The sequence below is a fragment of the Zalophus californianus genome, chromosome 15 (genome assembly GCF_009762305.2).
Source record: "Zalophus californianus isolate mZalCal1 chromosome 15, mZalCal1.pri.v2, whole genome shotgun sequence".
Taxonomy (NCBI): domain Eukaryota; kingdom Metazoa; phylum Chordata; class Mammalia; order Carnivora; family Otariidae; genus Zalophus; species Zalophus californianus.
Genome location: NC_045609.1, coordinates 81502621 through 81515740, shown reverse-complemented (window position 1 = coordinate 81515740; position 13120 = coordinate 81502621). Strand labels below are relative to the sequence as shown.

Genomic DNA, 13120 nt, shown 5'->3' with positions numbered 1-13120 from the left:
CTGCGGGTAAAATGCCATCAAACGGCATCACATGCTACAGAGAAATCATTTGTGAAGAGTCAACTGATGCAGCAAACTTCGTTGTCATCGTAAGAAACAGCCACCATCACCCTGATCAGCTAGCAGCCATCAACGTTGAAGCAAGACCCTCCACCAGCAAAAAGATTACGACTCACTGAAAGCTCAGATGATGGTTAGGGTCTCTTAGCAAAGACATATTTTTAAAATTAAGGTATGTGTAGTTTTTTAAGACCTAATGCTATTGCACACTTGACTACAGACTAAACTTTTCTATGCACTGGGAAACCAAAGTTTCCTTTGGCTCACTGTATTACGATATTCACTTTACTGCAGTTGTCTGGAACTGAACCCACAATATCTCCAAGGTATGCCTGTACGTATTATACATCCAATCAGGTAACATCGAGGCTTGCCAGCCAGAGAACTTTTTAATTTTTTTCAGGTGACCTCAAATTCTTCCTCTCTTGCATTATGCTTTTATCTATAATTTAGCTCTCAAAAAAGTGATTAAATTGCTTTCATTTTCAAATTCTAGAGAGTACTTTCATTGAATAATGTTTACTATGTACTTACTATGTGTCAGGCTACTGGAGGCACTAGATCTTCCACAATGAAACACAACAAAATCTCTGTTTTCATGGAGTTTATATTCTAATGGACTTCACATAATCCCTAAATACTGACAATAAAATTCACAACTAGTAAGTGCTCAAAAATTACAGACAGGAACTAGGGTAGTAAAGTTTTTTGGAGTAAGGCCATTATCATTACTGTGTGAGCATTCAATCAGGTGTTAAGAGGGGGGAAGAAACACATTTTAATTAATTTAGCTTCTTTCACAGTCTCAATTTTTTTCATTTATGATAACTGAGATGTATATACAGAACCAAGAAAATACCATAGGTCAAGACCAGTCACATACTTGGGTGGATGCCGGGTAATATTTTTTACCCGGCATCCACCCAAGTATATGTATATATACATACACGATTCCCCACTACCTGAAAGTTTGCTTCGTATCCCTTCACCTTTACAAAAGACCTCTATTAGCACCTGTTTTTGCTAGCCGAAAAGAAATCTGAAGAGGATTTTCACTTCTACGAGATGGTAACTGCATCTTTGCTTTATGCCATTTCAGCTGACAAAAGGTTTCCCAGGAATGCTCTACTTTCAGATAGCAGGGAAACCTGTCTACAGAAAGGACATTTCTGAGATAAGTGGAAGATATAATGTGGACTGTATACTGGATAACAGAGTCCTTGCTGATTTTCTTAGATTTGGTAATGAGGACTTGGCTGGGTAAGAGAATATCCTTGTTCTTCAAGATGCACACCGAGACACTGATGGGGGAAAAAGCATCGTGATGACTTAAACTAACTGACAAAGGGAGGTGCTTACATATGTAGAGATGAAGCACATGTGGGTAAAGGTTAACAACTGGACATCTAATGAAGAAAACACTAGCATCTGTTGCACTGATATATTTTTTTAACTTTACTGTGGATCTCAAAATTTGCAAAATAAAATGTGGTCTGAAGACTATGTGCCTCAGGAAGAAAAAAAAATCTTGTAATATAATGCCAACATAATCTTTTAAATTTCAACAAAAATATGGAATCATAACACTTAAAAATATGAGCAAAGACCTTATCAATATTTAACTTCAAATGTTTCTATTTAAAAGCTCAGCAAAAAGGTCTAAAAGCCACCAAAATGTTCAAAGTGTCTCAATGTGCAAAACCAAAGTTTTCCCCCTAACTTCCACAGAAAATGTAACAAGCAGAAAGTATCCCAACACTATAAGGAAATGATTCAGCGAGAGCACGCCTGGTTTTACACAGGGAAGGATGCCGGCTCACCAATGTGAACAGTCATGCAGGCTGTCATGCAGGGCTTTCCGAAGCACCGAGTCCTTGTCATAAATGCCCCAGGTAGCTTGTAGCACTGAATCAAGCAAGCAGTCTCCTGCAGTCCGGTTCCAAAGCGCATAAAGTCGACTGTCCAAACGTGTAGCCAATTCCAAAGACCAGTTTATAATTGGAGATTCTTCTTCTAACTCTACATAAGGAATTTAAGTAACATGTTCATTTTCATGCAATTTAGGACTATTCATTGGAGGAAAGAACCCATTCTCTAGATGTTGGTAAGTTTATGTGTCATGTACTATTAAACACCTAAATAAATCTGATCAACTGAAATACAAATCTTCTGAGTAGTTGAAACATCTGTGGCTCTAGAATAATTTTCTCAACTAAATTCTTTACTATTTGCGAAGAATGCTTAACATGGAAATATACCCATTCTAGAATAGGAAGTAGAAAACCGAGGCTTAAAAACTTTTCCATCACAGTTAAGAGCCGTGAATGAGCATTCTTAATTTTTTTTTCTAGTTTTATCGAGATACAATTAACAGAATGAACGTTTTTAACAGCACAATGTGACATTGCTCTTAAGGACTTTCCATTTTCAATTAAAGTAAAAATAAAACAAGTCAACCATACACTGAACTGCTCCAAGCCTTACAAAGCAAAGTGTTTATGGAAATTGAACTAAATCACATTCATTAATTCCACACTTACCTTTCTGAACATCTCTATCAAGCACCTCATCAAATAATTTTTCTTGGACTGTTGGAGGCAAGTCTTCAATATCTACAAAGCAAAAAACAGACTTAAAAGATTTTCTTATGTCTCATATCTTAATAAATTTGATACGAGCATCTAATAGTGATTTCCCCTAAAATAATTCCCTTGCCAGGGTGCTCTCTCACTCGCGCGCTAATAAATAAAATCTTTAAAAAAAAAAAAAACACACACACACAAAAAAAATAAAAACTCCCCTGCCAGTGAAGGCTGTCAAGTGGTTTCTCGTTAAAAAAAAAAAAAAAAAAAAAAAAAATGCACGTATAATGTGCGTGTGTATAAATGTAATATAAAGGATTTCCTTTCTATACTTCATTAGCAAAACTGTTACCTAAAAAATAATATCTGGACCAATAATTTACATACAACTATTATCAAAAAGATAAGAGATAATAATGTTGGTGAGGATGTGCAGAAAAGGCAGCCTTGTGCACAGTTAGTGGAATGTAAACTGGTGCAGCCACCATGGAAAACAGTATGGTGGTTCCTCAAAGAGTTAGAATTATCATGATCCAGCAATCCCACATCTGGGTATATATCCAAGGGAAATGAAAATAGGATGATGAAGAGGTACTGAACTCCCATGTGTGTTGCAGCATTACTCACAATAGCCAAGATATAGATAATGGATGAATGAATAAAGATGGGGGGGGGGTAGAAAACGGAATGCTATTCGGCCAAGTGAAAGAAAGAAATCCTGCCATTTGCAACAAGGGCAATGAGGGCATTAGGCTAAGTAGAATTAGCCAGAGAAAGACACATCAAATACTGCATTGTACCACTTCCATGTGGACTCTTAAAAAAAGTCAGACTCCTAAAAAGAGGGCAGAAAAGAGGTTGCCAGGGCTGGGGGAAGTGAGGAAAAGAGAGATGGGCAAAAGGGTACAGAAACTTCCAAGCTATAAAATGAATAAGGCTGAACACCTAATGTCAAAACCATGGTAACTGTATCTTATAACACTGTATTATATCACTGAAATTTGCTAGGAGAGTAGAACTTACATGTTCTCACCAAAACAGATAAATAAACCAAACATGTGTGACAATGGGTGTGTTATAACTAGACAGGGAAACCCTTTCACCACATATGTATATATGAAATCACAGTGGATACTTGAAATATTTGACAATTTTATAGGACAATTAACCCTCAGTAAAACAAAAAAGGGAAAAAAAAAAAGGGCTATCTGAAATTCAAGATGATGAAACAGTAACAACATACAAATATTTATCTGCCCTTGTCTCCCCCCACTCTCAACCTCTGCTCAGGCCTATTGTTTTCAGACTTTAGAATTTTCTTATAAAAGTTAATGAACCATTAATTATTGGCACACAGACCCCTGTATTTGTCATCTTCCTCAAATTCTCCATGCTTTATTCAGTTTACTAATGGAGCAGTCTACAGTAAAAAGGAGCAGTCTACAGTAAAAAGTATTATCCTTAAAATTAAAAAAAAAAAAAAAATTAGGCTATTTTCAAGTCAAAATAAAAATCTAAACATCACCAGAGTAAGCTTAAGTATACAGAGAGTGCATTTCAAGTGAACTTTGTCTTTTTTTTTTTTTTTTAAGATTTTATTATTTGAGAGAGAGCAGAAGAGGAGAGTGAGAGGGAGAAGCAGACTCCCCGCTGATCAGGGAGCCCAATGTGGGGCTCGATCCCAGGACTCTAGGATCATGACCTGAGCCGAAGGCAGACGTTTAACAACTGAGCCACCCAGGCCCAGAACCCAGGCACCCCAGAACTTTGTCTGATTTTAAAAGACTTAGTTACTGGGGTGCCTGGCTGGCTCAGCTGGTTAAGCGTCCGACTCTTGATTTTGGCTCAGGTCATGATCTCGGGGTTGTGAAATCAAGCCCCACGTTGGGCTCAGTGCTCAGCGTGGAGTCTGCCTGGCCCTCTCCCTCTACTCCCCAACTCCACTCGTGCTCACTCTCTCTCTCTAAAATAAATTAAATCTTAAAAAAAAAAAAAAGGCTTAGTTATTATCTCCCTAACATTTGCAAATTCCTCTGTTCATGTCAATATAAAAGTTCAAGACACTTAGAACCATGATGGAAGCTTTATTTTAGAAACTTCTGATGTTTGGTGCGTTTATTCGGTGCCAAATGACAAAAAGTATCCTGGAATACATTTCTGATTGTCACTGAATTGAAAAATGAAAAGCTGCTTCACAAACATAGTAGAAATTAATATAATGAGTGAAGAACACAATGACACTTGCAAAAGAATGCCAGTGTCTTTTGATTCAAATAATCTGATTCCACCCATCAAAAGCCAGCGTTCTAATCCTATCTACTAATATACCAATAACCAAAGTCACATAATTTTAAAATAGGTATGAAAAAGCAAAGAAAAAGTATACCAATATCATAAACTAAACCTGAAGAGAAAAATAAATGGGTAAAGATTTTTTTAAAACATCTAAGGCCCACATAGAAGTCAGTTATTATCAGCTGCTATCTTCCTACCAGATCCAAAGCATAAGTTTACGAGGAACCCTTGTACTGGTCACTTCCAGGATAAATAGGGTAGTCAAATTATTTAAAATGCACAAACAGTAGCTAAGTTATCTGCTTTCTAACAGAAACAATTTCACTCACACATTAAAAAAAAAGAATTATAATAAAGTGAACATTTCTTTTCACATTGAAATTTGGAGTTACCTGCTGGCAATGTAAATGTAACAAGGTCAGTTAGAAAGTAGCAAGCAAAATCCCCCTTTCTCTGATGAAGAGAGGCGGCTATCTCTCGCCGGATCTGCTCTGTCAGTTCAGGACACACCATTGCCGGAATACACTTTGCTGCTTGTTGAGACACCTTAAACACAAAAGAAACTTTCCTCTGCATCTCATTTATCATTAACATAAGCAGAAAACAACAGTATTTAAGAGAAATTACCAAACCTTCCCAGGAACTCAGGGTGTTGTTTGTTTAATTTTAAAACAGATTAGGGATTACTTCCTCACCAGTGGAAACATGTTTCAGTACAACTTTCCGGGAAAATAGCCATAAAAATGCTTTACCTTCTGACTCTGGAAATTCACTTCTTAGGAATTTATCCCAAGGAAATATATAAAGATTTAGATAAAAACTTATGTAAAATGGTGTTGTTCACAAAGGTTCATCCTAGGACAGGGCAGGAGGACACAAAAACCCACCTAAGTAAGACTAAGCATCATGCCCACAATAAAAGCATTCTTAAAAAACAGGAAATTCCAGCTCACGGAGAAAGAGTAAAGTACAAACACTCTTCTGCTGGGTTAAGAATACTTCGAGTACGGGGCGCCTGGGTGGCTCACTCGTTAAGTGTCTGCCTTCAGCTCGGGTCATGATCCCGGGCTCCTGGGATCGAGCCCCGCGTCGCGTCGGGCTCCCTGCTCAGCCAGAGCCTGCTTCTCCCTCTCCCACTCCCCCTGCTTGTGTTCCCTCTCTCGCTGTCTCTCTGTCAAATAAATAAATAAAATCTTAAAAAATAGTAATAATTCAGGCAAAACATAATATTAAAAAAAAAAAAAAGAATACTTCGAGTACCCTGACATGGAATAAAGAAAGCATGATATTTTTAAAGGGTTAGTTTCCACTGACCTCAAATCCCTCCCCCTTTGTTACAACTCTGAATATTTAAAAAAAGCAATTGGCTTCTCCAAGTGTAGGACAACAAACCTTCGAAGTATAGCCAGCCTAAAGGAATAAATGTGAGCAGCGATGTAGTTAGTGAGCACTACGACAGAGAACTTCTAAGCAAGGGCATGGCTAGGAAACTCCTTTTCTCTTTCATGAGGGATACCAACAAGGAATGCAAAGATACTATATTATATTTAAGTTGTATTCCTTTTGTGGAGCTCAAGATAACTGCATACGAAGAATTCTGAAATCAAAGGTATCTGCTGGAGAGGAAATGAGTCTGGTGTGAACCCTGAGTGAACCAGTCAGCTCTGTTCTCTGTTGTCACTACAGACCGAAGCCACAAACCTGGACAACCTTCCCTACCCTTTATCTCTAGCCGCTTCAACCTTATGACTCTCAACCATCTCCTCAGGCCAGTAATTCTTAACTTAGGGCACATGAACTTGGGAAGGACCTGTGAACCTGAATGGGAATTTTCATTAAATTTAAATCCTTCAGCGGTGCCTGGGTGGCTCAGATGGTTAAGCGTCTGCCTTCGGCTCAGGTCATGATATCTGGGTTCCTGGGATGGAGGCCCAGGTGGGGCTCCCAGCTCAGCAAGGAGTCGGCTTCCTGCCTCTCCCCCTGCCCATGCTATCTGTCTCAAATGAATAAAATCTTCAAAAAAAATTTAAATACTTCATTTTCACTGACCTCCTGTCTATATTTTTTTTAACAGTTTCCTTTTTTTTTTTAAGATTTTTTTTTTATTTGACAGAGCACAAGCAGGCGGAGTAGCAGGCAGAGATAGAGGGAGAAGCAGGCCCCCCGCTGAGCAAGGAGCCTGATGCAGGGCTCCATCCCAGGGTCCTGGGATCATGACCTGAGCCGAAGGCAGTCGTTTAACCAAATGAGACACCCAGGCGCCCCTCTCCTGTCTATATTTAAAATGCATTCTCTTACCTATCACAAATCTAATATTCTGAAAAAACTATCATTTCAATATAATTGATTTCCACTGCAATCCTACTTTTATTTTAGGCATTTAAAAAACAGTATTATGAAAAGGAGTTCATAGGTTCCACCAGACTACCAACAGAGTCCATGACCTAAAATCCAATTAAAACCCCTGCCCCAGGGGCGCCTGGGTGGCTCAGTCGTTAAGCGTCTGCCTTCGGCTCAGGTCATGATCCCAGGGTCCTGGGATCGAACCCCGCATTGGGCTCCCTGCTCCGCGGGAAGGCTGCTTCTCCCTCTCGCACTCCCCCCGCTTGTGTTCCCTCTCTCGCTGTGTCTCTGTCAAATAAATTTAAAAAAATATTAAAAAAAAAAAAAACCCTGCCCCAGATACATATCCCCCAAAATATAATGTTCTCCTAGTCTCAACCCAGAAATACTTAGCTCTGTGCTCTCTCTGCAGGCACATCCCTTACTTAGTCCAATCTCCCTGCCGGCCCCTTCAATTCTGTCCTCTGGAGTGCCCACTCCACTGAGATGACATTCCACACCCAATGGTTCTTTCCCTGGAAATCCACCCTGCTCCCACCTCTCCCACAGTGCACCACGGTTGGTCTATGTGTTCCAGAGAATATGGCAAAAATGATGGTATGTCGCTTCCTAAATTAGGTTCCATCTAGAAGACCCTGAGGCTTCCATGTGGATCAATCTCTCGTGCCCCCTCTCTCGGATCACTTGTTCTGGTGAGACCTGCCCTCTGGAGGGGCCCACATGACCAGGATTTGAAGCCTCCCGCCACCCGTCATGCGAGTGTGCTTGGAACCAGATCCTCTCACCCCAGTCAAGCCTTTTGACAAGTGCAGCTCTGAAAATGTGACTGTAAACTCATGAGACCTTGAGCCAAAACCATTCAGCAGAGCAGCTCCCAGATTCCCTACACTCAGAAACTGTGTGCAGATAACAACTGCTGTCTAAAGCTGCTCAGTGGAGGTGACCTGTTGGGCAGTCAACGGTTCCCACTGTTAGTCCCCAGATGCTCTTAGGAGATCACTGACTCAATCCCCTCCAACCTTCTCACAGCCCTCTGCCAGGCGGAGGGGCGTCCAGGAACCCCCCCACCCAAAGGACTTGAGCCTTGATTCACAGCCGCCCTCTCTGTCCTGCCTCTTGCCACCACCAGCAGCTACAGCTCTACACACTGGCCCTGCCAATACACAACGCAAATACAGCCAGACCTCAAATCCTACAGAAACTACCTCTAACTGTTCCATCCCCTGTTCCAGAACTCTGGGCCTTCTTAAAACACTGCTGCTTTTCAAACAGTCCCTTTTTCTATCCACAGTAAGCCTGCCCCTTGTTTTCACATGACTATCGCTCAAGCCCTTCCCTTCCTCTTTTTGGTGCCTTTGGCGTCACTGGACTCTTAGCAAACTGAACAATGGCTAGCCATTTCAATCATGGTTTCAGGTAACCTTCACATTCCTTAATCCCTCCCAGTGCTTTGTACATAATGGTTCCCAATATTGGCCAATTTGAATATGCCAATATGCATATGCATACCACAGAAGACGTATAGTGACAAAATTTGAATCTACAACTGATCTCTCTGCACTCTCACTCTGTATCTCTTACCATTAAAAGAATTACCTGAATAATATGGTCACATCCTGAATCGTTCATCTGCAATCCTTTGTGACATCTGCGTGGTTATCTAAGCCCAAGCGCTCAGAACCAACTTGACCCCTCTCCCCCCACATCCCATCGATCCACTCAATCTTGACCCCGTCCCCCCCAGCCCTCTCAAACCGGCCCACCTCCTTGCACTGCCACTGCCACTCCTGTACCAGCAGAGCGCTTGCCAGCATCACCAGCATCACACAGAGCTACCCTACCCAGGATCCCCCCTCTCCCATCAACAGAAGTCAGAACACTCTGATCTGATCTGGCTACTCCCCTGACCCTCTCCCTAACATTCTGCACAGCCTGTTCACTGCCCTAGGAACAATCTTCCAATTCCCTGGCCTAGATCATCCTTCACAATGCTTCCCTTCCCAGTTCCCAATCACCATCACAGGCATGCCGAGTACCTGCAAGTGCCTGACCTCACCACAAACACTACCACCAGGGCCTCTGAATAAATGGTTTCCTCAACTTCCGTCTCTCCTCCACCCACTTATGAGGCTAACTCCTACTTCTCCTTCGGATTTCCACTACAATGTTACCTACTCTAGGTAAGAAGAAGGTAAGATACCCCAAAACACGTTCTCAAGTACTCCCACAGCACCTGGCATTTACATCTATGAGAACACACTCTGTACGGAATTACCTGTTTATTTCTCTACTTTTCTGGATACGCACTGAAGGAAGAGCCAATGTCTTCACAATTATATCCCTTTTTAGCACCATATCTAGCACAGTAGGTACTCAATAAATATTGGTTAAATGAATGAATGAAAGATACATCCTAGTGTTTTTTTTTTAATCAAACTGATGATTCAAATCTTGTGGCAAAATGTTCTATTTTAAAAGCATAATACCTTTAGGAATTATATACTGTTGGAAGTCTCAATTTAGTGTGAATTTACAAAGGGAGTAAAAGAAATACAAAACATTTAAGAACAGTTTAGAAAAACATTACATCAAAAATGAAAACTAATGAACACACTTCCATCACATAAAACGTTTAACCAAAGTGCCATACTCACCTCTGTAAGCAGTATTGCTAGCATATCCTGCCTCTGAAAGCGTATAGCCAGATGTACGAGAGTGTAGCCAACATCAAAAGCAGAAGGGCGGTTCAGGAGGCGCACCTCATCTGCAGTGAGCTGACGCGCAATGTCCCCGCCTGATGACTTGTACGCTTCTATAGCGGCTAAGTCACCTTCCACAACCCCTAGAACAAGCAGCAAGATAGAAAAGAGTTTATTTCTATTTTTCTTCCAAAAGCATAAACCTGTTGCATTCACTCTAAACCCTTTTAAGTGTTTCTCTAGGATTTCTGGACCCCGGGACAACATATTTAAATGTTCTAAATATTAAGGAAAACTGGTGTATTCCTCTCCCTTTAATTTCTTTCCAGAACTAGAACTACCTATTTAGGTACTTACCTTCACATCAGCGCTGGCTCCATGCTCGAGGCTTAGAGGAATCATTAGAATGTATTAATTGGATCAAAGAGATCAGTAATCCTAGTCTGAGAAACTAAACTTTACACAAGACACTAAACTCCTGTCTGGCCCTGACTCTGCAGAAACCAAGGAGACGGGAACGTCCTTCCTGTTGGCTTTGGGCTCTCTTGCCCTTTACAACTGCACTTTTTAAGCTGAATCAAAACAGATGCTGAGCCTTCCATATTGCTGTTTAGGTATGAAACAATTCAGAGCAATTAAAACCATTTTCAATATAAGTTAAAGTTAGCAACATTTTGATTTCAGAACCTCTCAAAGCCAAGTCTTCCTCACACTTATTAAGTATTAATACGGTAAAACTTGAACCAGATGAGTTAGAACAAAAATATGCTAAAATAAACATTACAAACCAGTTGGGGGTAGAGAGATAAAACAAATATCATTTTTCCCAATCCATAAAGAACTTTCTGTTCCACTAACCCATGTTACTAAACTTAACACAAATTAATATTAGGTGAAGACAGTAATCCTATTTACTAAGCAGTACAGTACACATTTATGAATAAATATCCCTGGCAAATATAAAGGTGTAGATGAGCTTCAAATTTAACCACAAATAGTGTTACATACACACACACACACACACACACACACACACACACGACTGAAGGACCAAATAATTTTAAGTGTATCCTAAGTTATATCAGGAAAAATTTGTTTGTTGGGTAAAATGCTAATACCAGCTAAAAATATTCTTAGTGTATTTTTTAAAGAACCATTTTTTAATTGCCATCTTGAATTAAGAATTAGAGAAATAAGAGCTACTCCTTGGAGTATAACAGATTGGTACAATGCAACAATTTCTCCCAGTTATTAAAAATAGCAAAACTTTAAAATAATTCCCATGTTCACTGAACACCCATTACATACAAAGCACTGTGCGAGGCAATGTGAGAAACACAGTACAAACATGATTCCTATACTCAAAAGTCCTTTCTCATCCCATCTGTGGACCATAAAAGGCCAGCTTCAAAAGTTTTCAGACTCTGTGGCCAAAGATCCTTTCTGCAAATCTAGACCCACTCCCCCATAAAAGGACACCCTGCCGCCGACACAGACATTTTTCAGGTGAAGAAATCCATGATATCAAACGAGAACACCTTATTACAGGAACTTTTATTTTCATGGCCACATAGATTAAGACATTCTTCACTAGAAATGCCTAAGCGCAGCTGTCACTGTGTACTACCCCCACTATGGAAAGGGCTTTAACACACCCTTAGGAGGCCCAGTGCCCTGGAGAAGTCATCAGGGCTAAAACGTGATACGGCTGGCAGGAATCTTCTCCAAAGGGCAAGCCTTAAAAACAGACACAGAAAGCCCTACTTGAAATAAAAACAAATCTATGGTTAAAGAGTCAAGTACACAAAGAACTCTAAAATTTCTGCTTGTTTTAATAACAGAGGAGAATAATCAGAGAGAGCTTGTAACTTTATGAATAATCTAATGTAGTTCATCTCTTTAGAACTAAATATGCCCTGCTCTGTTTCCTTCCCTGTACATGTATTTCCGTATGAAGGCAACTGCTTTTCATGTTAGTCCTATCAAAGCTGTCACTATTCTGGGTGCCTTCAGTATCACTGCCCCTTATACAGTTTTTTAACTGTAAAATATCTATTTATAAAATATATTTATAAAATTTCTTTATGACATAAGAAAAGCCACCCAAGGACCAAAAAGACTGATCAATTTACCTGAGAAGATACAGAGGAAGACCTGCACAGAACATGTATACATCTGTGTACCTATTTAGGCACGTGCATGCCCATGCACACACACCTTCTTTTGTTTCTCAAAGACAAAGATGACTGCCAACCAACTTCTAAATCACTGTCTTCACTATTTTTAGCTAACTCACCATATAGCTGGTATCTGGAAGAATCTCATCTTAGAAAGTCTTGCTTAAGAATTCATTTCCTCTGTCATGTTTGTGAGGGATTTCTATAATTAGAAACTAACTAACATAATCAAGGGGGAGGAGGGTAACAGACCAAATAGCACAAGTTGACGAACTGTGCTTTGGAATTATGATTTACAATGTCAGTCTGCCTTCAAATTAAGCGTTTTTTTTTTTTTAAATACAAATAGAACTTCAAATGGTGAACTGAACAGTATATGAATTCTAGCTCAATAAAGAGGATACATATATAAAAAAAAAAAACATGACTTCTATTCGTCCAAATCGAAAATACTAAAACAATTACTTCCTTCAACCCCAAACTCTGCACTGAACTGCAGATAGGGTATGCTGCCGCTCCCCAGAATGGAGCAAATCCAGGAGGGCAGAAAATGAGGATGAAGAGACTAGAGAGTTTGTGCTCTATTCATTACGGCATAAAATCCTCCAAATCTTCTAGAACATGAAAAACACAAACATAAGTATAGGCACAAAGTAATATTTTAAAGAAAAATATATTATCTAATGTTTTGGAAACATAGGATTCCACTCTTTTCATTAACTGTGATTAGGGCGCCTGGGTGGCTCAGTTGGTTAAGCGACTGCCTTCGGCTCAGGTCATGATCCTGGAGTCCCGGGATCGAGTCCCGCATCGGGCTCCCTGCTCGGCAGGGAGTCTGCTTCTCCCTCTGACCCTCTCCCCTCTCGTGCTCTCTCTCAAATAAATAAATAAAATCTTAAAAAAAAAAGAGAGAGTTAACATTAAAAAAAAAAAAGAACTTAGTTTCAGTTACCAGTGAGTTTTC

At 40.0% G+C, this 13120-nt stretch overlaps 1 protein-coding gene across 4 annotated transcripts in view; it reads right to left on the bottom strand.

Annotated features, from left to right (window-relative positions):
* ZRANB1 (zinc finger RANBP2-type containing 1) overlaps nucleotides 1-13120 on the bottom strand; it is a 65967-nt gene that overhangs the window by 11209 nt on the left and 41638 nt on the right. For all 4 annotated transcript variants that reach the window (XM_035724114.1, XM_027588475.2, XM_027588502.2 and 1 more), the window contains 4 exons: nucleotides 9935-10122; nucleotides 5330-5483; nucleotides 2601-2672; nucleotides 1881-2079 (listed from right to left, as the gene is read on the bottom strand). In XM_035724114.1, coding sequence (XP_035580007.1) covers nucleotides 1881-2079; nucleotides 2601-2672; nucleotides 5330-5483; nucleotides 9935-10122 — 613 coding nt within the window. The remainder of the gene's footprint in view (nucleotides 1-1880; nucleotides 2080-2600; nucleotides 2673-5329; nucleotides 5484-9934; nucleotides 10123-13120) is intronic.